General features: G+C 41.7%; 1 protein-coding gene across 1 annotated transcript; it reads left to right on the top strand.

Moving 5' to 3' along the window:
* Positions 1 to 12,954: 12,954 nt before the first annotated feature.
* gata5 (GATA binding protein 5) lies at positions 12,955 to 19,800 on the top strand. Its single transcript, XM_048242106.1, has 7 exons — positions 12,955 to 13,846; positions 14,468 to 15,122; positions 16,717 to 16,886; positions 17,836 to 17,964; positions 18,552 to 18,636; positions 18,903 to 19,030; positions 19,319 to 19,800. Exons 2-7 carry the CDS (start codon positions 14,606 to 14,608, stop codon positions 19,436 to 19,438), a joined length of 1,149 nt encoding a protein of 382 aa, XP_048098063.1. The 5' UTR covers positions 12,955 to 13,846; positions 14,468 to 14,605; the 3' UTR covers positions 19,439 to 19,800.
* Positions 19,801 to 24,040: the final 4,240 nt, after the last annotated feature.

Below are 24,040 nucleotides of genomic sequence, written 5' to 3' on the forward strand. Positions count from 1 at the left end.
GGAAGTCAACCATATGCTGCACTGCGATATTAAGTCAACCATATGCTGTACTGCTATATTAAGTGATAGGCCTACACGTTTTTTGGTTCATGTTTCAGAGATTATGTCGAGTTTAAATGGTAAAGCTAATTTACAATTAAAACATTAAGTTCACCAGATAGTCCACTGTGTTGCGCATCGATTCTGTATAACCGCATCCCCTAGTTCAGCCACTTCGTTTTGTAGGCAATTGTACTATTATTAAAAATTGAAATCAACACATTTCCCACTCATATTATTCCGTATTGTTTTGTTGTTGTTGCATGCATTTATTTGTTTCTCTCTGTGATTTAAATTTATGATGACAGATGTTTTGAGTCCTTATTATTTCGATTTTAAAAGTGATTTTACTTCCTTGAATGTATGACTTTATTAAATGGCTGTAAGCCCTTTTTACTACCCGGACCAAATAGAGAACCTACGACTTAAACTTTGTAAACGCACTTGGTGGTGGCAGAGTGGCTAGGCAAATACACCTTGGATTCGTGACTCCAACAGGTGACCATAAAATGACCTTAAATAGAAGGGGTCACCTGGAGTTCAGTGGCTATTTTTTCCCCCTTTTCAAATAAAAAAATACTGATATTTACTAGACACTAGGCCTACGGTTCCCTCAAACCGCCTTAACTGTAGCACATTGCTGTGTAGCACACAAATGCTAACAATGGTTTCTTTGAGTGGACCTATTTTGGTTAAAAATGTTGTAAATACACCGCTTTGTAATTATTGATGCCAAGAAACCAGCTTTCATGAACATTTGGCTACACATAATACAACATAGCCTCCTTGTCAAAAATACACATTTATGGATTTGGCCATTCTATATCTTCAGTATCATAGTAGATTATAAATCGATTTTGTCGATTTAAAAGTCCCCTACTTGCCACAGGTGGTTTAGATTAAGAGCTTGTGATTCATTACGAGTTTGATTTGTGAAGAAGTGTCTTAATTTATTATCAGAGCGCGAAGGACCCCCACTGTCTTTTTATATGGTAGTAAAACAGACATATTGCCACCACAATTCGTCCACAAATATCATACATGCCCAGGCTTGCATTAGCATCTTTAAAATGTTTACCAGAGTGCACGATGCCTGTGTGTGTGTGTTTGTGTGTGTGTGTGTGTGTGTGTGTGTGTGCGCGCGCGCTTATGCGCATACATGATAAGAAGTTTCAAGGGTCAGCATAATTAGTAAGGTAAAGTTGATGACTCTTGCATAACTCTCTGGCTAATGACTGGAGTGTAATATATGACCACGGTATTTGAATACTGTAAACAAGTATTTTTCTCTGTCTAAAAACATTTTTACAAAGTCAAATAAACTTGGTGTCAGCTAATTAAACTACAGATTGTTAGGCATTTAGCTGCTTTAGCTGTTATGTGGTCTGTGTGTGTGTGTGTGTGTGTGTGTGTGTGTGTGTGTGTGTGTGTCTGAGAGGGAGAGAGAGAGAGAAAGAGAGTTCTCAGACCAATCCTCCAGGTCGGACTGAGCAGGTGTTTGGGGTCAGTAAGGGTCCCAGGGGCCTCATTTATTAAGCGTTCTTACGCACAGATTTGATCTTAGACCGTGCGTACGCTCAAATCCATGCCAACGCTCAGATTTAGAAAAACCGTCTTTGACGTGGAAAAGTGCTTATCTCCACGTCAGGTTCAAACTTGACGTACGACCATTTCCTTGTGGTAATGCCGGGGTACTGCAAGTAATCTGAGGTCTAAGTGCGATCAAAATTCCAAGACCAACGATTTCATGTCTTTCTTTGCCATATGCATGATCAATATCAGAAGATTTTTAAAGACGTTTTTGGACGCAGCTTAATGTTTCATGGTTTAGCATTAAACTGCTAATGAGAACTATAGCCCACTTAAGAAAGTGAAAAAACGTATAGCTTATCCTACTTATTTCATAATATCTAAAAAAAAACACCAAGACCTACGATAGAATGATTGAAATTTCTTACAGGTGATCTAGTATATTTAGTGTTCTCACCAATCTAATTTTGACCATAAAATGTCCACTTGCCCTCGTTTAGGAGAGGAAAAGTACATTTGTGCCAGGGAGGTAGTGGTAAAATAAGAGGTGGGTGAACTATGAATTCTGCAATCTCGGTGAGGTGGACTGCGCCACGCGGTATCGGATTTTTTTTAAAAAGGCATTCAGAACATGTTTGTTAATGGTGGAGGTTATTGTACAGTATTGGGAATATAGGATAGGATTGGACAATACAGTTTTGAATGTTAAAAGTGAATAAACTCTTTTGAGAGGTGGATAAACTCTAATAAGAGGTGGGTAGGCCTAAACTCTATTTCTGAAATTTCAGAGGTGGATAAACTGCGTTTACTCGCGTTTAGCCTCCACCACATCCTAATTTGCGCTCATAGGCCTATTCCCAGCTTCGTAACAGAAAGGTAATATTTGAATGTAAGCTATACAATGTAGGCTATAGATATTCTATATCATATATCATATATAGCCTACACAACCAAGGAACGGAAGTTATCTTCTGAAAGCAAGACATCTTCATATTTAGTGTTGCGTCGGAGTTGCGTAAAGAGGTGCAGAGCGCGCACCTGTTTGCTTTTTTTGACTGGCAGTGCCCAAGATCAGATGACAGTACGTGAGTTGAATAATGTAGGCTAAAATATAAAGGTAGGCCTAAAGCAAACAATAAAGGACAATGTTTAAGCAAAGATATGCAGAATAAATGAATAATGACCGGCGAACTAGGCTACCTTTTCAGCAAAAACATAGCCTATCCTAAAAGAAACGTTAAGCCAACATGACATATCACGCTTAATTTAGTACTCTGTTTTGTAGACTAAATCAGCATATTACCCTGGGTCATATTGGAAACGTACAGTAGCCTACTCTACCATAACGTACAGGATTCTGCTGTAGGCCTAGGTCTTTCCTTCATAAGGTAGGCCTACCCATTTTTTTTTTCAACAAAGTAGGTCTAAACATAGGCTACTAAATGTTGATTATTCACATTACTGCAAGCAAAAGGAATGAAAGCGAGCAGAGGACAATGGACATGGATGCATACGATCTCTTTCCAGAAAGCTTTGCTGGAAAAAACATAATTAGTTAAGCTATTCGAACTGACGCATATAGGCTAGTTAACATCAGATGACATAGACTAGGCCTATACAATGTTTTCAATATATAATTTTACATAGGCTACAGCTTTTAGGCCATTGATTTCATTAAAACATATGCTAATGATATTGATGAGGGGGTGTTTACAAGGCGGAGACCTAAAACCATCCGGCTGCGCACAAGTTTACGTTCATTTGTGATTTATAATGGGCACATCTGAAAGGGTGGCGTACGCACGTTTTTTTGTGCGTACGTTCGTTTTCTCTGAATCACACGTACGATCATTTCAGAAATGATCTAAGATCAAATGAAGGATGGTTTCTACGCAACACTTTTATAAATGAGGCCAACATCCGGGGATGAAGGTGACAATGTGGGATGGGAAAAGCAAACAGCCTGGCCTAGAGGTCTCAACCCCTGGAGGTGAAGGAGGCATGGCCCCTGAATACCCATTCATTCGCACATCACACCTCGCCACACGCTCATTCAATTCAAATGGACTTCTTCACCATGGTGCTAAGATCAATTCAGCCTGGTCTTCAGTGGGACACTAACATGTGACCTAAATCAGAATAACAGTCTTAGCTGAAGTGAAGTGTGAATGGGGATTACATTAATTTAATTTATTGTTGCGATAGTACTGAAATAGTAATAGTAATAGTAATAATAGAGTGCCTGAAATAAATGGCTATCGGTTTGTATTTGACCTATTTATAGTTAATTCTTAATAACATTTTGTTTCCCCAGACCATTTATAATATTAAATGACTGAGTTTTATGAACTTTGCTTCATTCTAAATATGTAAATTTCAGTGTCACAGGTCAGCTGCCTATTTCTCCCGAATTGTTTTTGTATTTTGTCTTTCTTTGGTTTCTCTTCCCTTCTTCTTTCTCTCATTATTATCTGTCTGTTTTCCCTCATTACCTCTCTGTAACTAGTGAATGATAGCCATGGAAATAATGAATGGAAAATTATACCATGGAATTAGAGACATGGAATGACAGTTATGAGAAAGAGGTCAGAGAGAGAGAGAGAGAGGGGTGAAGAAACTAACAATTCACCTGGGCATTGAGCTCAGGCAAATGTGCAGAGCTGCACTTACACAAGATAGCAAGGCTGTGCTGTGCTGACTCGGGGAGTGTGCAGCCTGGGCAGTGTGTGTGCGTGTGTGTGTGTGTGTATGTGAGTGTGTGTGTTTGTGTGTGTATGTGTACGTGTGTGTGTGTGTGTGTGTGTGTGTGTGTGTGTGTGTGTGTGTGTGTGTGTGTGTGTGTGTGTGTGCACCTCTCTGCACACCTCGACACTTCTCCAGTGGACAGAGAAGGGTTCTGCATTCCAGCTTTCAGCAGCAAACTCACCCTCTCCTAGCCGACCATCTACTATCCAATAGGCTCAAGTGCAGTAGCTGTAAACCCCACAACTGTAACATAAACTACAGATTAAAGGGGCAATAAAAAAAATCGTAACATTTTTTATCAGCTGCTTTTTTGATAAAATGATAATTTGCCCATGGCACTAGAGAGAAACCATGAAGAAAGTGAATCATACCACGGTGCAGTAGTTGTTGTTATCTTTCATGGTCGAGTTTGATTCCTCATTCCTCTAAGCTAGATAAGAGATCAGCTAATTAATACATTTGACTCAACAGACTTAGCTTCCCTCTCGCTGGTGCAAAGCCTCTCTGCCCAAGCTACTGCAACAGGCTTTTATTTTAAGGCACGGGTGCTAGAGGTGAGGCCGTGGTTTTGCTGTCTAGGCGTCGCAGTGCATTCCAGTTGAAGCGGCTGAGGTTTGATCAGTAAATCAAGACTTGCACAAGACCTGGACCTTGGCCTCCTTTGTGGAGGAGGAAGTTTTTTTTTTCTTCTTGCCATCATGCTTCATGCAGACCTCTGGTCTCCTATGCAAAGTTCATCACAAATTCCACTCCAACAACTATAGAACTGCACTCTGTCTTACATCACCATGGTGCTCATCATCCTAACATGAACAGCAAAGACCCAGTACACACTAATTTCAGACGCAATATAATTTTCTTCATTACTTTAGCAACATTATTAATTAGACACAAATTGATTTAGACCAATGCCATGATAAATAACAATAATTAAAAAAAACTACACACCATTTGACATAAATTGTCCTGTAAATCTTACTTCATGTGGATTCGGTTTATGAATGTGTTGGTGAAAGGTGATGGTACAGGAAATGTATAAAAAATCAATTACTATGTTAAGTGATCATACAGTTAGTGTCATTAAGCATTCACAAATTTATTTTGAATCTCACAGCCCCAATTCATTATTAACATTATAATTATTAATGGCTTTTACCTGTGTGTCCATCTAATATATTCATAATGATATAATTCATAACTTTCTGATTCTGACCAATTATGTATATTAAAAATATATTAAAAAGACTTCACTGAAATATTAATATATTCATTTGTAGCAATCAAACGGAGTCCTGTCCCTTCAAAGTTCTTGCTCAGAGCACTGAGTTGAGTGTTTGACTTTGCATGTACCACAAAACTTTGAGCCACAATAAAGGAAACCCAAACTCTATGATTCACCTCGGTTACACTTATGACTAGGCTAATTAACAAGTTATATTAAACTGGAAACAATTTAATCTTATCACTAAAAACTACAGACATATTTAAAATGATAGATAAGGCAAATTATGCCAGGCGGTATTGGCATTGTCCTTGCATAGGCTATTGTGTACAGCCAGTTCCTTGCGTGTCCAGAAGATTGAACATATCTTAAGATTCTGCCGACATCTTTTCTTTTAAAACAAAATAATAGGTTGAGACACTGTAGATAGTGGGTTGGAGTGACTACACTACACACAGTGTTCTTACCAGGGTAAAAACATAGTAGGATGAAGGACGCAGAAGAGAATGCTAGTCAATGATATGTGCGTCATTCCACGAATAATTGCCATTGTCAATTACTGCTAATGTCAGCTGCTAAGATATGGAGGCAACATCCATCTATGATGTTAATGTGAAATGCATTACTGTATTGGAGAGGCCATGACTGAATATGACAAATCAATTTTAGATAATGAAAGATTTCATTTTGAGTGCCTTTATAAAACAAATGTGTTTATATTGTTAATAAACACTGTTTGAATATACACCACAAACCTATGGTGATATTAATAATTTACATTATTCTGTATATATCTATAATTATGAGTTTTTATAAATAATAACAACCCAATGGGATAGCTTCAATCAATCACAATTCAAAAAGCAGTAAATTCAGTGAAGTATTTCATGAAGCAGCCTATGTCCAACAGGTTGACCTGTGACTCCTGCTGCAGAGTGGACGGAAGCTTCGGCCTGTCACTGGTAGCATGTCATAGCTCCGCTGCCCCTCACTGTCACAACAGGGCAGTAAACATGAAGTGTCACTCATGTCACTTCAATTTGCAATGAAACAAACCCTATCAGCCTGTCCCCTCTCTCCACTCCTCCTCCTCCTCCTCCTCCTCCTCCTCCCCGAGCTCTTTTTGCTCTAAGTACTTCAGTGCCTCCATTTCTTCCACGTCCAGAGTCTCTGTTTACCTTGACCAGACTGGCCACTCAGACACAGAGTTAGACCAAAGGATGCTGATGTGGATCAATGGCCCCAATGATTCTCACACACACACACACACACACACACACACACACACACACACACACACACACACACACACACACTGGCCAGGGCCTAGTTAGCTCCTCCAGCTGTTTTTCATTTCTGCTAATCCCCCTCCTGCGTTCGAGGGCTAAGTTGTTTGTTTGCGGGGAATTGCTGGCTCTTTGACAGCTGGTTGCAAGGCAGTGTTGTGTGGTCGTGGTAAATGATCTGTGTAAATTGGCTTTTTATGGTGCCGAAGGGGGAGATGTTTCACACTCTATTTAACCGTTCATTACCATTGGTCAGAAAGAAGGAACAAAAATAATAATAAATGCACCCAATCTTTGGGGTGATTACGTGGTGAAATGACAGAGAACAGAAAACGTGACACAGTGTTTAGAAAAACAGCACTCACCAAAAGAAAGTGTACAAATCTATTTAACAGTTTATGAATACACTATGGTATGGACAGAAACAATCACAGAAACAATCACAACACGCTGCTATATAAACCCAGTGGTAAATATAAGTTGAAACTAACTGTATGATTTATTTAATCAATTATTTCAATCAATTTTTTGTTTAATCAAACAATGCTGTTAGGAAACTAAAGCAAACTAAAGCAATGCGTCTCAAAAACTCAGCAGAATTGCATGTTTCACTATGAGTTCTCTCAACACTCATCATTGCCTAGTTGTGGAATACTGGCAAAGAATACTTCATTACTGTTTTCTCATTGAGTTAGTTTCCTATATGAATCTAAGACCCCTCTCTCTTGAGCATAATGTGACTAGACGGATTTCTCTGGTCACAAAATTTCACTCGTGTCACTGCTGAGAGAACCTCATTGTTGTCCTTTCAGGCTGATGTCTGACGTCTGAGATAACGGCAGTTCCTCTTTGTATCAGATGAATTCTGGGAGAAAGGATGCACTGCAGTGTTCTCAAAACTTTCGACATGTATTCAGATGGGAGGGCTTGATTTTTGTCTGCACGTTATGAAGTGCTACGTGCCATTTGTGATATTACTGTATAAACTCGAGCCTGAACTCTCTCACCTGGAGATGCATAACATCTTCCCAGTGTGCATTGATGCCACAGAACAACCTTTTGTAGTGCTTCAAAGAACGCTCAAGGTGATAGTTCTTTGAAGAACCATTTAAGAAAAAACAAACAGGAAAGAAAATAGTTTTTCAGAAGAACCATTTCCAATGGTTCACTATATGGAACCATATATTGATGAAAATAAATATTTAAGCACCTTTATTTTTGACAGTGTAGGGCTCTGAACAATAGCCAATGTTTCAGGTAAGTAGATAGATGTGTCATATGATTTTGAGTATAGTATTTTGCTGTATAGCTATTTCAGTTATGAGTTATCTCATATCCAAATCAGTAAATGTGTGAATGTGCACACTAAACATTTGCTTTTAAAAGTTTGCCCCTATAAACTTACTCTGTGTGTTTTGTAATCTATATTGGTTGATAATCACTTTATGGCAATCGCATGACATATCTTGTCGAGGCCTCGTAACAGATTGGCTTCACATCCACCAGGCCTTTTCAGACTGATAGTTCGCCTCGCTTATATCCGCTCCGAGGTGTCTTATCTAATCCAGGTGTTTCTCGGTCTGATTGCTTTCGCCACCGAGATGAAAAGCCTTTCTCGGGAAATAAATGGGCTCCATTGATGACTACGCCAGCCCGGCCTGCAGTGAAAAGGTACGTTCATGCATTCACACACACACACACACACACACACACACACACACACACACACACACACACACACACACACGGTATTGTGTGTACAGTGCCACACCAGACCTCTGACCCAGTGACTGCTCTCTCCCCCTCTAACAAGTCACAAAACGAGTCACGATGACTCACCTGCTCACCTGGCCCCGGAGCCCTACCTGTCTGCCACCAGCTCACCTGTCACCCAAACCTTCCCTGCAAATCCAACAGCACTCAAGTTCCCTCAGGACATGGTATTTGCCCCACGAAAAAAGAAAAAGAAAAATGTATTAACACCTGCCAACATGGATTCTGTTTTGTTCTTTAAAATACATATAATCCACATACATGATTTCGGTTATAGATTTCTGTGAAAAGCATCTACTCTCTATGACCTATTTTATGTCAGAGCAAGGGGTTCATCATTTTTTAGGTGACAAGTCTCACTCTCTGATCAGCACAGTATAAACCACACAACTGAAACATAGCATGTTCTGTTCATTATTGTGTCCACCAACAAGCATTATCTTCCCACATCCCAAAATAATCAGTGGCGTCACTATAGAGATAGCTTCACCCAGCAACCCAAAGCAGCCCCAGACGAAGGGTCTCTGATTTGCGTCAACCTGTGTGAACTCTGACCCTTGGCCCCGTGACTTGAGTACGGGGCACAGAGTGCGGAGTAAGCACACACAAGAGACGAGGTCATACGTGAAAAACAGCCTCTTTGCCGCTGAAGTACTTAAGATGCTGAGAGAGAGAGCGGGAGAGAGAGAGCGGGAGAGAGAGAGGAAGAGCCGCGGTGTCTCTGGTAAGGTTTCCCATCATGCAATGCAGTCGGCCCGGCCAGACCACACATTCCTTTCTGCTTAGCCCTCCAATAACCATTAGAGTGTTTATTTTTAGACATGAATCAAATGGCAATGAATCTGTAGCGCCTAAGTACGAATGCATGGTTCTCACAGTAACACATGGGTACACGTGTGTGTGTGTGTGTGTGTGTGTGTGTGTGTGTGTGTGTGTGTGTGTGTGTGTGTGAGACAGACAGAGAGAGAGTGTGTGTATGTGTTTGTGCATGTGAGTGTGTGTGTGTGTGTGTGTGTGTGCACGTTGATTTGAACATATCCATACATCTGTGCCTGAATGTATATCTGTTTATGTATTCCTCCTATACTCCTCTCATAAGAGATATGACAGCAGTATTTGTTCCTTGTGTGGTCCAGTATCTGTGGTTTGTGTGTGTGTGTGTGTGTGTGTGTGTGTGTGCTGGTAGTCCCTGGGCTGAGGAGCCCCCTGCCGAGGCCTGCTGTAGCTGGAGCACAGATAGGGAGTGACAGTGTGAAATGAAACACACAGATAGGGAAGTGGCAGACAGGCAGACAGGAGCCAGCCTCTGCGCTGGCCGGAGATTAGCCTGACTCCAGCCCCACATTCCCCAGCAGTGGCAGCAGCCTGCCCTGGCTCCACCGGTCCCCCTCAAGACTGTGAGAGCCAGGCCACAGCCGCTCTCACACACACACCAGACCAAGACCAGAGCAGGGCAGCTCAGCGCAGACACACACTCACAAGGCCCAGAACGCAGCGGCATGTGTGCATACGTTACATAGACACCAGTGAGGACACACACATGTACACACACACACACACACACACACACACACACACACACACACACACACACACACACACACACACACACACACACAATGCATGAACACATCTCAAACACAAATGTGTGTACACATTTCCCACATACCAGAGCATACATCTCACAAGTAGCAATGCAGTCACGCCTAAGACACACTTCACACATAACTGTAGCCTGCAAGCATGGACAAAAGCCTACACCTTGGAAATGTTCAAATCCCCAACAAATGACATTGAATTACATTGAAATAATTTCTTTCTTTTTAAAATGATTTTTTTTGTCAGCCATACTATGAAAAAGGTTTGCCTAAATCCACATCACAGATTTCCCCTTACTTTGATAAATTGGCCAACTATGTCATGGAGAAAATAAGCAGGGAATCTCAGCAATACTCCAATCACAGACAATAAATACCTAGCAGAATTCCACAGTTATCTCTCGGAGTGGACTAAAATGAGGATAAACCTTCAGTTTAGGTTAAGGAATGTTGTCCACAAATACACCACTGGCGACACATGCTTATCAAAGAAAGCGTGGTGTCTAATGAAAAGCACTATCGCTTATGGGGATGACGTCGACTATTTCTGAGCGAAGAAAAAAATATGTATTTGTGATTAAAGCAAGCGCCGAGTTGACAGCATCTTGATTTTGTATTTACATAACCAAAACCTGACCTGGCGGATGCATACTGTCTGCTCCCTGGCGCTATGGCGTGGAGCGCGTGATGGACTGCGTAATGAGTCTCGCGCAAGAACAGGCCTCAGGAGGCACCTCATTCATAAGCGCGGTATCAGCCGTCCACCAGCAAGAGACGAGCATTATAGCACGCGTTAACCCTGGCTCTTGGTAGCCGCTGACTTATTGAGGTTAAGACAGCGAAGCCCTCCGAGTGAACCGCTTGCAAATAAAGACGGGATCAAAGTGAGATTAATACAGTTCATAACTGTTTTATTTCATCGTGAGAAAACAAAGTTATTTGTTATAATGTAGAGCGTTTTTCCCTTTGCACCACCAAGATCTGACAAACACCCAGATTATTTTGGAACTAGGCCACATTCCAGGGCGATGCCAATTATTCTAGTCGACATTACTCTGCTGGGTCAATTAGATTATAATTTCTCTTGGCCATTATAAAAACTGCAATTTACATGTGTCTCATTAATATTGACAAATTTAATTGTTGACTATTAAATAACCAGATGATGCCTCATGTCTTGGCGATGCGTCTCAAATGCATATTTTAAAAGACAAAAAGGAAAGAAAGACATTAAAAGTGAAGAGGAGATTAGAACAAATGCTATTCTCAGCACCTAACAGGTGTAGCCTATTTCTGTGGGCAAAGCAACTTTTATAAGATAAAAAAAAAAATAGAAGCGATCCTTAAATGAATATCAAACGCATAAGCTAGCCTACATTATGTCGTTCAATTAATAACCCAAACTGAATTCAAATGAATAATAAATCTCAAAGTATCTACAATAGTGCGTTCTGAGAATTCTTCGGAGATGGAGAAATTAATTAATACATTAAAATAATGTATCTCAATCATTTGTATTAAAGTCACAAAGTAGACTATTTAGCCTGCATTTCGAGCGATTAAAAAAAAAACGTTTACTATTAGGGTGACAGCAAAATTATAAAATAGGGTAGCCCCCCCATCACTAAGAGATATATCCTCTCAGAAATGCACAACGCAGGCTACTCCACACACACACACACGCGCGCATAGCCTACACCTGGGACACTCGGCATTACTCGTGACAAGTCAAGCGGAACAGAATTTACAGTGGGCTCTGGATCATTCATTTTCTGCGTCTGCTTGTCTGAAGCAAGAAAATCAGACTTCTTAGATCTCCTAACAGAAGGCTATAGGCCTACTACAGCTGAATGTGCAAGCTCTAATAATATTTATATTTATATTTTTATATAATTAATTTCATTTATCATAAAATCATAAAAAATATCATAAAAAATAAAACGCACGCATAAAAAAACAAGTTTGTACTTTAACTATGGGTTGTCTGTGGCCCCTATTCCGTGTCAGAATCTGTCTGTTAGCCTATGTATATTGTGGCTGATTGAATAATCGTGACTCTCTCCATTTTGGCTATAGGACTCACCACAGACCAGTCAATGATGAGAGAAGTGGCGACGTCGAACACTGCCCTTGATTAAAAGCCAGTTGAGGTAAATGAAGAGGAGGATTAAGTGTCGGCTTGTTTGACCTTCTCTAATGATCAAACAAAAGGCCAGCTCGCGTTTCACACAGCATCTCCTCCGGTCGATTGTCTCGCTTGCGCTATAGGCGCGAGGACTGAGTTCACAGGTCAGAACATCATTAATTAATCTTGTTATCTGTGACCTGTCCAGAGGCTAAGGTAAGACAGACCGTCCAGAGAAGGTAGACAGACCGATGGCTTGAAAATTAGTGTGCCTCACAAAAATGTTGGACATATTCAACCAAAAACAAGCTACATCAGACAATGTCACATTAAAAAGCAAACTTCAGGGGAGTTAAATGATGGCCAAATATATTTCAAAAATTACAATAATAATGATGATGGTATTATTATTATTATTATTATTTATGTTTTGTTTCTTCTTACTTATAGACGTTTTCATCTGTGATTTTGCTAGCATGTAATTTTGCACAATTATTCGTGCATATAATCATATAATTCATATAACTAGCTTTATTGTTTCTTTTTTTCTGCAGGGAAGGCTACACAAACAAAACCGCTAAGATAACAATATTTCCAGCCTGCTATAATGAGAGTGATTACAGTTGTATCATCGTGGATAGTTGTTGGTCGTTTCTCTTATCTCAGGGTTGCTTTTATAGAGAACTCAGCCACATTTACCTGGCCATAAAACCCAGCATAACATTCCCGTTGAGCCAGAGAAATGATTTTATAGCAACGTTTTTATTTTGCTGGAATGCTCAATTAAAACGTTTGCAGGCATTGTGTACACAGTAGCCCTAATTACGAAGAGGGTTAGTTTAAAAACTTAAAAGGGAGTACATTATATCAATAAAAGACGTTGTACTTTGTTACATGATTACCACTGGTAACTTTACCACACAGTATCTCATGACCAAGGCTTAAAAAGAAACAGAAAGAGTACAAACACAGTGGTGACCAAATCAACGTCCTTCCTCAATCAAAGAGAATTGAGTGAACAGTTAGTTTTTTTAAGTTAGATAAATTGACTTTTGAAACAGAAGAGATTCAGCAGATTCAGCTAAAAGGTGGGTCCATTTCAGGTGCGCTTCTAGGAATTGCATACCCCCCTGTCCCTCTGACCCTTTCCTCCTATCGCTCTCCTCCAACAACGATGGGTCCTACCTTTGACTGAGTCACGTGGTCCCGTCGTACAAATAACTCGCAGTAAAGTTTCCCAGTGGAGAGCGAATCACAGAACAGTTATATTAGAGATTATCAGCCGCTTCTTCTATCTCAAGATACAGAGAAGGCAAAGAGTCAACATTACAGCCATCCCGTGGATCGAACGAAATTTTGGAAGAAAAATAAGATATTTATTTCCTCGCCGAGGCATTTTGGACGTCTTTACGGCGACACCGTATTCCTTCCGTGCTCTTACTGGGAGAAAGACGTCGACTAAAACACCATTCAATCAACCTCAGTTGGAGCGAGGGTTCCCGGCTTTATCACCGACCGTCCTTATCTGGTGAGATAATATGAGAGAGCCCTTGGATGAAATTGTATTAGCCCAGTGCATACAGCTATCAACGTTTTATGTGATCTGCGTTTACAATGATACAAATATATGTATCGGAGATATGCCACAGGCTATCTATTGTGTCTTTTGATTTGGACCCTACATTATGAGTTAACGGTACAGTAAGCCTAGAGTTCCTAAGGATATCTGGAACGGCTGATAATTATTTATATCTGCAAGCAAAGATACTGGGAGCAATTTAAGCCATTTTCACTCAATCAAAATGCCCGAGCACTGATAATTATATTATTTAAAATACTCGTGGCATTTAATCCTTGCTATGCGAGAGAAATATATTTGTTTTGCTAGTACATTTACAGATGTGTTACCTGAATACTGTAAGTGAAAGGATTAATGGCCTCAAAATACGTTGACGCCTGATTGTATTGAAGGTTTCATTAAGACTACTTTTGTTAAGATTAGAGTCACAGGTGTGATTTCACAGGTGACGCCAGGCATGTAGGCTAGGCAGCTTCAACAAGGTGACAGTCTTTGGACTATGAATTCATCGCAGGACAGATTTGTGGATTCTGCTAATGTGCTAAATCGTTCAACTTTCTTTTATTTTAGGAGCGGGTGTTTATTCCGTAAACGGAGTTCTTTTGTCATTTCGTGGAGATTGATGAGATTGCAGTGAATCGACCTCCACTCAGGAGTAGGTGCATACCCTCTTACCTCGTCAAGAAGACTCAAGCAAGAGGCGACACGATGTACCAAAGTTTGGCTTTATCCTCCAACCCTTCTCCATATGCACACGATACTGGGAACTACATCCATCCGTCAGCGAGCTCCCCCGTTTACGTGCCCACCACTCGGGTACCTGCCATGCTGCAGACTCTCCCCTACCTCCAGACGTGCGAGTCTACCCATCAGTCGCATGGCCTCGGGGGCCACCATGGCTGGCCACAAGCTGGCACGGACAGCTCTTCGTTTAACCCGGGCAGCCCTCATCCTCCTCCTGGATTCTCCTATTCGCACAGTCCACCGGTGAGCAGCAGCACCGGGAGGGACTCCGCGTACCAGAACCCGCTGGTACTGAGCAATAGCGGACGGGGGGACCAGTATGGAAGCGCTTTGGTGCGCTCGGTCGGAGGATCGTACTCCAGCCCATACGCTTACATGAGCCCTGAGATGGCCACCTCCTGGGCGCCTGGACACTTCGACGGTGGCATGATCAGTCTACAAGGACGACAAGGCGCGCTGTCTGGGAGAAGATCCAGCTATGGTATGTTTAGTTTTTAGTCTTAGAAGGTCCGTTTAAAACAGCCTATAAGTCACGCCGCCAGACCCATGGTGTTCCTCCAACTTTCAAAGAAAGAATATTCTGACACACCGCGACGATAAAAAAAAACTATTTGTTTTGAATAACCCAATGCAGGCGAAATAATGACAAAATACTTCCTTCTAGTCATTCTGCCTGTATAAAATGCAACAGGCGTAATTGTTAGTTCACTCGGTGAGACTAGAGCAGGCAGAACAGCAAAGAAAACAATTTCCAAGACCTTAAAACGAGGCCTGTGTATAAAACACTGAATAGGCTAAATATGCTTTTTTTTACAAGTTTACAAGATAGATAATTGATCCCTGGGTTACAGAATAGCCATTGTATCATGCAACCATACTTGTGTAATTCTTTAAGCCATTTTCAAAGCTTGTTTTAACAGAACTATGGTGAATGGTTGGAATACCTCAAAAGGGATGAACCCATTTGATGCATTGATCTCACAATTTACTGCATAGGGTGTTAAAAGTTATTTATTGTAGCCTTGAAGTTTTTAATGGACCTCTTTATCTGAACGGTCAAACCCCACCATCAATTGTGTCAGTCCTTTGAGCTGATAAATTTGTGCCTTGCTTTTAAAATAAACATTGTTGCACGTTCTACTAATACACATTCTTGAAACACGAAGGTCTAAAGACGTTTAATTTAAATGCTAATTCCATTCCCTTCCATTGACTTGACTGTTTTCAGTCATCAACTGATGAAAGAGTTCAGTACACACATAGGCATCACAATGGTTAGAAAAGCTATCACTGAAACATTTTGTCACGTTGATCAGGCTTAAACGGTGGTTTTAGATGTCTGATTGCCACACATTGACACAGTGCATTTTGGAACAGAGACAGAGTGGGCTCCTGGTTCCAAGGTGGTCGGTGCTAGGAAGCGAGATTGGTGATAGGCTACTCTTATTTATATAATAATAATAATAATAATAATAATAATAATAATATCCAGTTTTGGCCTTGGAATTCGGGCAGTTAATTACTGGAGGCCGTCGCGTGTCAGTAGCTTGATTGATTGGAGACCCCTGGATCTTCAACACTGATAAGACCCCCATAGACATTCCATCCGTCGGAGACCCGTGCCTCGTCAGTCGCCCTAATAGGCACTTCTGACCCTGTCCAGGCGTTGGCACGTTCTGGCTCAGTTCGCTTTTAGTCGTCAGAGTGGACCCTATAAATTCCTCTCCGTCTCTATAGCCTACCTCGTGCATCTCGTGTAGCGTCCACGAGTTTGCTTTCGCGTCTATTGTTGCGATTTAGGCTATATGTTGGCAAGTTAGGCCTATTTTACGAATAATGTCAATTTTATCATTGCATTAGCATTCTAAGCAAAATCACATCCTAAAGTATGCACAGAAAAAATACCGACGAGACAAAACAAGATCTAGGCTATTGTATTTAAACCTTTCCCCTTCGGACCTGCTTTAAATAATTCCCCATGGGCAGATTGCATAATGTTCATTTTGCATTTATTTTATTTGATAACATTGTGTCCGTTCTTTATGTCAAATATGGTCTTTTTCTTGCCTTTGCAGACATGTTGGAGGAGATACCGGGCGAAGGCCGAGAGTGTGTTAACTGCGGCTCCATCTCGACCCCGCTGTGGAGACGAGACGGTACCGGTCACTACCTGTGCAACGCCTGTGGTCTTTACCACAAGATGAACGGCATCAACAGACCGCTTATCAAACCACAGAAACGCCTTGTACGTATCAGTGAGAGGCATTGGTGCAGCTGATAACCTTTATGTTAAAGGCATTGATGAGAACCCACAGGCTATCAAAAAAACTGAAGCACCATTATAAATCGCAGCTTTATTTCTATTTATAGAAAGACTGTACATTTGTCAACTTTTGTCCAGCACTTCTGTACAAAATCATAAACTAATATATATATTAGAAATATAGAAAATAAAGAGAGCAAAATATATCGTTAGGCCTATTTCTGGGTCACCTAAAATTAAACTCTTGAGTTGTCATAGTGTGTTAGATAAGTGAATTTGTCCGAAACATGTTTCATTCTATAGCTCACTCTAGTTAATTGTGGTAAACTCTGTGAGAGAGAGAGAGAGAGAGAGAGAGAGAGAGAGAGAGGCTCCAAGGTCAGTAAGTTGTGGGAGAAGGTTGTCGGTGAGTGAGAGAGAGGCCTTCACCGCTGTGGGTTTTCCCATGGCTCGCCGTTCTGTCTCCGGCAGCTGCTGTGAATTAGTCCAGATTCAGAGGGTGGCGTTAGTCTTTTTTTTTCACTCTGTTGTTTGTATTTGTCCTTCACTGACCTTGTCCTTGGGCTGTCTGTTTTTAACTGCGGCAGCAGCATAAGGCTTGGCTGCAACTCGCTCAACTACTGTGCACTTCTTCTGAGAATTCTCACTCGTGTCCCACAACAAGCTGCATAGCTCTGGGCTCCCATCAGAGTGCATGGCATTCCTGGCTCCTATCTCAACACTAATGCAACGCTATGTAGAGTCACACACACACACACACACACACACACACACTGTCTCTGATAATCCATCTCAGAAGTTAGTCTCAGAAAATGCTATTTTCCTGCACAATTTGCTCTCTGGCGTTATCCATAAGTAATGTTTCACTGTTTATTAACGAGTGTATAAGACAGACTTCTTCATGCCTCTCTCCGTGCCTCTGTCCTCACAGCAGACCACCTCTCGTCGGGCGGGCCTGTGCTGCACTAACTGCCACACCAGCACCACCACACTGTGGCGGAGGAATGCTGAAGGGGAGCCCGTGTGTAACGCTTGTGGCCTCTACATGAAGCTCCACGGGGTGAGTCAGTGAGTCCCTTCGCCCAGGCAGCGTACTTCCAAAATACACCCAAAAGACACCCGTCGCAATTACGGTCACTCTCCGAATCGTCCTGATACTCCTGTCACCAAAAAGCTTGGCCAAACGCAGACTGATATGGTCATGATGTAAAAGTGTGGATTGCTTTTGGTTGAATGCTCTGGCAAAAACAAGTCTATATATATGCCAGGTAACCAGTGAATAAGTGCAGTGGTGACCCAGGAGGGGAGTTAGCTCACTGGGGAACATCACAGTGCAGCTAAACAGCCAAGCCTGGCATCTGCCTAAAGTCGACCATGTTAACACAGTCTGGCTCAGTTGCTTGAAAAAAATCCCTAGATGGTGTTGCTTTTCCAGTCAAAATAGCATTATTTAACACATTGAGCTGTTGAATTATTTTCTAAAAATATCTACACTGTAAATACAACTGTGCTTGATTGTGAGAGTTGCAAATCCCTCTTGTTTGGAGAGAAAAATCAGGCACTAGTCCAATGTGTATACAGAGTAGTGCCCGAGTTCCAGCCGTGTTGTAGGTGACCCGACTAACTCATCATTCCTGCTGGTTTCAGGTGGCCAGACCACTGGCAATGAAGAAAGAGAGTATCCAGACCAGGAAAAGAAAACCTAAGATGCCCAAATCCAAAACTTCCTCAGGTAAGGAGGGAAACTGCCTCAGGATATAACTAAATGGACCGGATACTATGAAAAAAAAAAGGATATATCTTCCAAAGTACAATGTCCATTACAATGTCATGGTTCTTGTGTGTGGGAAATAATATTATTACTATTACTACTACTACTAAATCTCAGAAAAGAAGTTTCGGAAACCGTTCATTTTGGGCATTATCAGTCCGGTGGGATTATATTGCTCATCATTTCTGTTGAACCCCCCACCACCCCCATCCACCCATCCACTGTAGGGACCTCAGCCTCTGGCACCAACTCCCCCGCCTCCTTGTCCGTATCCGAGAACGCCTCCACGATAAAGAGTGAACCCAACATGGCCCCATCTCCATACGCTGGACAGACCGTTGTATCAGTCTCCCAGGTAACCATGCACTACTACAAACACAGAATCACAAACACACACACACACACACACACACACACACACACACACACACACACACACAGGCCTCACTGATATGAAGCTTCAATAGTTTCCTAGCAAAATGGAAATTTTGAAAAAGATAAAAATGTAAAAACTGAAATTGGGCTTTTGTTGTAAATCCTGCTAACCGTCATCTATGTAAAACATGAATTAATTCAATATGCTGACATTTCAGACTTTCCTAAAGCCTTCATACGTTTTGACATGTCATACGTGTAATTTCAGGCCTCTTCTCAGCTGGAGAGCACAAGCTCAGGACACGTGGACATCAAATATGAGGACTATGCCTTCACCCCTACCTCTATAGCTGCCCAGAACTCTTGGTGTGCGTTGACCCAGGCATGACCACCCTTCCTGGGACCCTGGGGCCGTTGCCAGTGGCCGAATCGAACCTAAACCCAGTCCTGTTATGTGTGGATGCATACAGACTTGTGATAACTACCTATCGTTGTAATTAGAATTCATCAAACTCCCACGCCCAGCACTGGCCGAGTTGGTCAATGAGAGAGGAAAATGCTGAGAGGATCACTGGGGACATGCAATGCACAGCATCACTGCAGTTTGGGTGTTTGTTGTTGTCAACATATCAGTTTTTGGTGTCATTTCACCGTTCTTTTTACCAGCGTGGTATCTTGACACATTAATGGCCTACCACGAGTGGGCAAGTTGTTGCCAAATGTTAAACTCGGAAACGGTGAAACCACAATGCGGGGGGGTGGGTGGGATGGAAGAGTTTTATCACTTCTGAACTTGTTTTAATACTTTAAAATGTAAATGATTCACTTTTAAAGACACATTATTTATGTTGAGATAAGGAAAGCCAAGGAAACACAAAGCCTACCCATAATATCCCTCTGCTCTGGAAACATATTCTTTTTTTCTATTCTTTTTTTTTCTTCATTTTGTGATGTCAGAAATTCCGACCCTCCACTCTGCTATTCCTTCCTTTATGAGGGTAGGCTGTGGAGCTCCTGGACTCTGCTGATTGGTGTATTTTCAACGGAGTACTGTATGTCAGACAATCTTAAAGTGCAATGACCTCCCCCTGTCTCTTCAAAAACATTTGAAAAAGGGACACATGTTAATTTGTGTAAGATTTTGTTTTGTTTGTTTGAACATGTTAACCAAAATTTATTTGCTGCATTTTGTTGAATTAGAAGGGAATGTTATTATTATTTAATTTGCCTCAGAAATGACAGAGGCAGGGCTGTGTTGGCTGAGTATGTTTGTCTTGTTTTTGTGATGCTCTTCAACATTTCCATAGATTAATAAACCAAATTAACATACTCAGCTCATAATATTTCAGGGCCATCTATTCCTAATTCATGCTAAATCCCTTTAAAGATTTAAAGAGCACAAATCTCCATAATTAAACATCGAGACGAGTAACATGTAGAGTAATTATGTATTTATGTAATGAATGAATTGCAATTAAATGCAATGCATTTACTCCTTGCAAGTGCATTTGTAAAATAGTAAAAATGTATACCTATTTGAGGATTCTGTCAGAATATGTTTTGCAGACTGGCCATTTTAGATTTTATACAAACCTTAAAAAACAAAAACTTAATTAAAATGCTAAATTAATCAGTTCATCATTTCATGAATTCATTATACATTTTGTAAATTGGTGAGCCAATGTTATGAGTTTAAACAAAGGTATTTCCATCAGAGTTTAGGGTGTTTTCCAGATAAGCCGGTGCTTGTGGTGCAGCGGTTCTATTTACAGCTGAAACACTTGTAGCGACACTCAAACGCAGGTCATTTCTCCCTCCTGTCTCCTGTTTTACTGCCCTTTCCCTGTGGGAAAGGTACTGTATTCATGCATTGTTCTCTGTAGAGCTCATTCTTATTAAGTAAGAAACATAAAACAATATAAAACAATGACAGTAGTTCAGGTGACATCTTGCAAATCGGAAGTTTGAAAGTATAGAAGCACTTAATTAGACTCATACTAGATTATGAATGGGATGCCAGTCTAAATTTTATATACAATTATACATATTTTTATTCTGTTGGAAGTTATTAACAAAAGAATTGATGGATCCGCATTAGCCAACATTTCAGGTCAAATTATTCCATTATGTTGGGATAATTTGCAACCTGCACGTGTAGATTATATGTGTGTGTGTGTGTGTCTATGTTTGAGAGTGTGCTTGCGAGACTGTGTGTGTATGAGCAAGCGTGTTTGTGTGTGTGTGTGTGTGTGTGTCAGTGTGTGTGAGTGCAACTCCTCTGAGTGAATGCTATCGGGCAAAGGTTGCGTTCCAGCTCGGCTTTATGGTCCCCAGCGCTTGGGTCTGGCTGGCACCCGTTCTCCAGCCTGGGCAAAAATGCTGCCGTGTCAGCGATGCGGCCCGCCCCTTTACAGCCTCATGGCGACGCACAGTCACCACCACCCCGCTTTATTGCCATTGGCCAAATTAGTTTATGCTATCTGTCACCGTGGCAGTTGTTGTCTAGGTGATGTGTCATCTTGATGTAGGTCAAAAGCGTATGAGATTCTCCTCATTGTGGTACTGTGTTAACTCGATAGCTGTGTGAAAATCAATCTAAAATCACAGTTAGGATATGCCCACATGTGATTAGTGATATGCCCTCATTTGATTATTTTTCTTACATTAATATACAAATCCCAATACATGTAGGGTCTAAATGTAGGCTATATTATGTTGGCAAATATTTTCTTTGTATATTCTTCAAGACTGCGTCTAGACTAGACTAAGACTGGAGGACCAGATCATGCGGAGGATGGATTTGACTTGGGATGTGCATTAACAAGTTTGTTTATCATTATAAGAGACAGATAGCACTTATTTTCAGTCTGTTACATCCTATAAGCAAAAATCTTCCTCACAAATACACACACACACAAACACACACACACACACACACACACACACACACACACACACACACACACACACACACACACACATACACAAACACTTGCCCACAAACCTACACCTCAACCCAATCGTCCATCACCTCTGCACACGATGTTCAAACAACAGGCCCCATTGTCCTTGTGTAAGCGCCGCTTCAAAGGGCCAGTAGTTCTAAGTGCTAAGCAGACAGTCGTGCAGGCGCGCGGCGGGGAGCAGGGGGGGTCCAGTCTGTGTGTGTGTGTGTGTGTGTGTGTGTGTGTGTGTGGGGGAGTGGGGGTCCTGCGCGACCCTCACGGCCTTATTTACCTTCAATTGTCTCCGAGTAAGTGGTGTCATCAGGGCGACCGCATTGTAAAAACCCTGGAATTCAGAGTGGAACTGCCCTCTGAGAGGATTGTTCTGACAATTAGACAATAGAGAGAGAGAGAGAGAGAGAGAGTCCTTATTGGTAAATTGTAGGGGGCGGTTTGTAGCTATTTTCTTTTGTTATAGAATGTTATTGTCTAAGTTTGGCAGCAGTTTAAATTGTGAATTTCTGCTGGTTCAAAGGAATATTAATATAGTCATTTTTTCAAAAGCCCTGTAATAAGGATGAAAGTGACATTACGATGACATTACAACTTTGACCTCCAGAAAAAAAAAACTATTAAAAAGCATTGTAGGGTCAAAGTTGTCTTGAGATTATTTCATTCTTCCCCCTCTCTCTCATCCTCATCCTAAGGGGATGCAGTCCAGCTCAATAGCATGTCTGTGATACTCTAGTGTGACAGACGGAGGGTGATAGTGAATGATATCCTTTCCTCTACACAAACAAGTGAGGCTTTTCCTTCTCTTCCCTTTTTTCCTACATTTCCCAGGGTCACCCATCTTGGTCACCCGCCTCCACTCATTCCCTTCCCCATCACGAAAAACAGGATATTGTCTCCCAACTGGGAGCGATGCTGGACTATTGAGCCAGGGCTAGCGAGACTAGTGTCGAGGATTGTGTGTACGTGTGCGTGTGTGTCTGTGTATGTGTGTGCGTGTGAATGTGTGTGTGTGTGTGTGTGTGTGTGTGTGTGTGTGTGTGTGTGTATGTGTGTGTGTGTGTGTGTGTGTGTGTGTGTGTGTGTGTGTGTGTGTGTGTGTGTGTGTGTGTGTTGTGGGTGGGTGGGTGGGGTTTGTGGATGAGGGATGCAGGGGGTGACGTGTGGGGAGACCAGGCATTTATTCAGCTAATATTCAGCCCTTAAATCAAAACTTCCGCGTGCTGTCTGAGCGGCGGTTTCCCCTGGGGCCTCGTTTATCGCTCAGCGTGACAGCAAGGGCTTAGGTAGAGGAACGCAGGCCCTGTGCTTTTTGTTCTCAAAACACACTCAAAACACACTCACATTGTCTAAGTGTGTGTGTGAGTGTGTGAGTGTGTGATTGTGCATGTACATGTGTGCTTACTGCTCACATAATAATTGTATGTGAGTTCCTCTGACATACTTTTTCACATTCTTTCCCAGGCCACACTGGTGTGATGTCGCTTACGCTCAGCAACGTCTCCACTTTGTTTTTGTGTCGGTCAATCTTTTATTTTTTTTATTCTGATGCCGCACCCCAACCCCCCAACACACACACACACACACACACACACACACAGAGAGTCCCTTGAGTGGCTCCGTGGATGGGCCGGATCCTGACAGCCCCCCGATAATGCGCCCTTATCTTCGCAAGGGCCGGAGTCTCTGGGTGGGTACGTCACTCAGTGCGCCGCCCCGGCACCCGACAGCCCACTGCCAGAGTGACACCATCATTGAGGTAATGACCGGGCAATGTGTCTGAGAGACTCGGAGCGCCTGTGCGGATGTCATAGTTAAGCCAACAATCTGTGGGTTTCAAGCCAGATTTCAAGTGTTTTTTTTTTATTTTTTTTAAACAGTTAGCATTGCCAGACCTAATCAGTTCAGTAGGGATTTATTTGGAATGGCCATTGCAGAGCATCAACATACTGATGAAGGCCAATAACACCAAGACCAGGTCTTTTCTTTTTCTTTTTTTAAGTGTACTGTATATTTTGGCCATTTTGCTTTCA

The sequence above is a fragment of the Alosa alosa genome, chromosome 4, assembly GCF_017589495.1.
Source record: "Alosa alosa isolate M-15738 ecotype Scorff River chromosome 4, AALO_Geno_1.1, whole genome shotgun sequence".
Classification (NCBI taxonomy): domain Eukaryota; kingdom Metazoa; phylum Chordata; class Actinopteri; order Clupeiformes; family Clupeidae; genus Alosa; species Alosa alosa.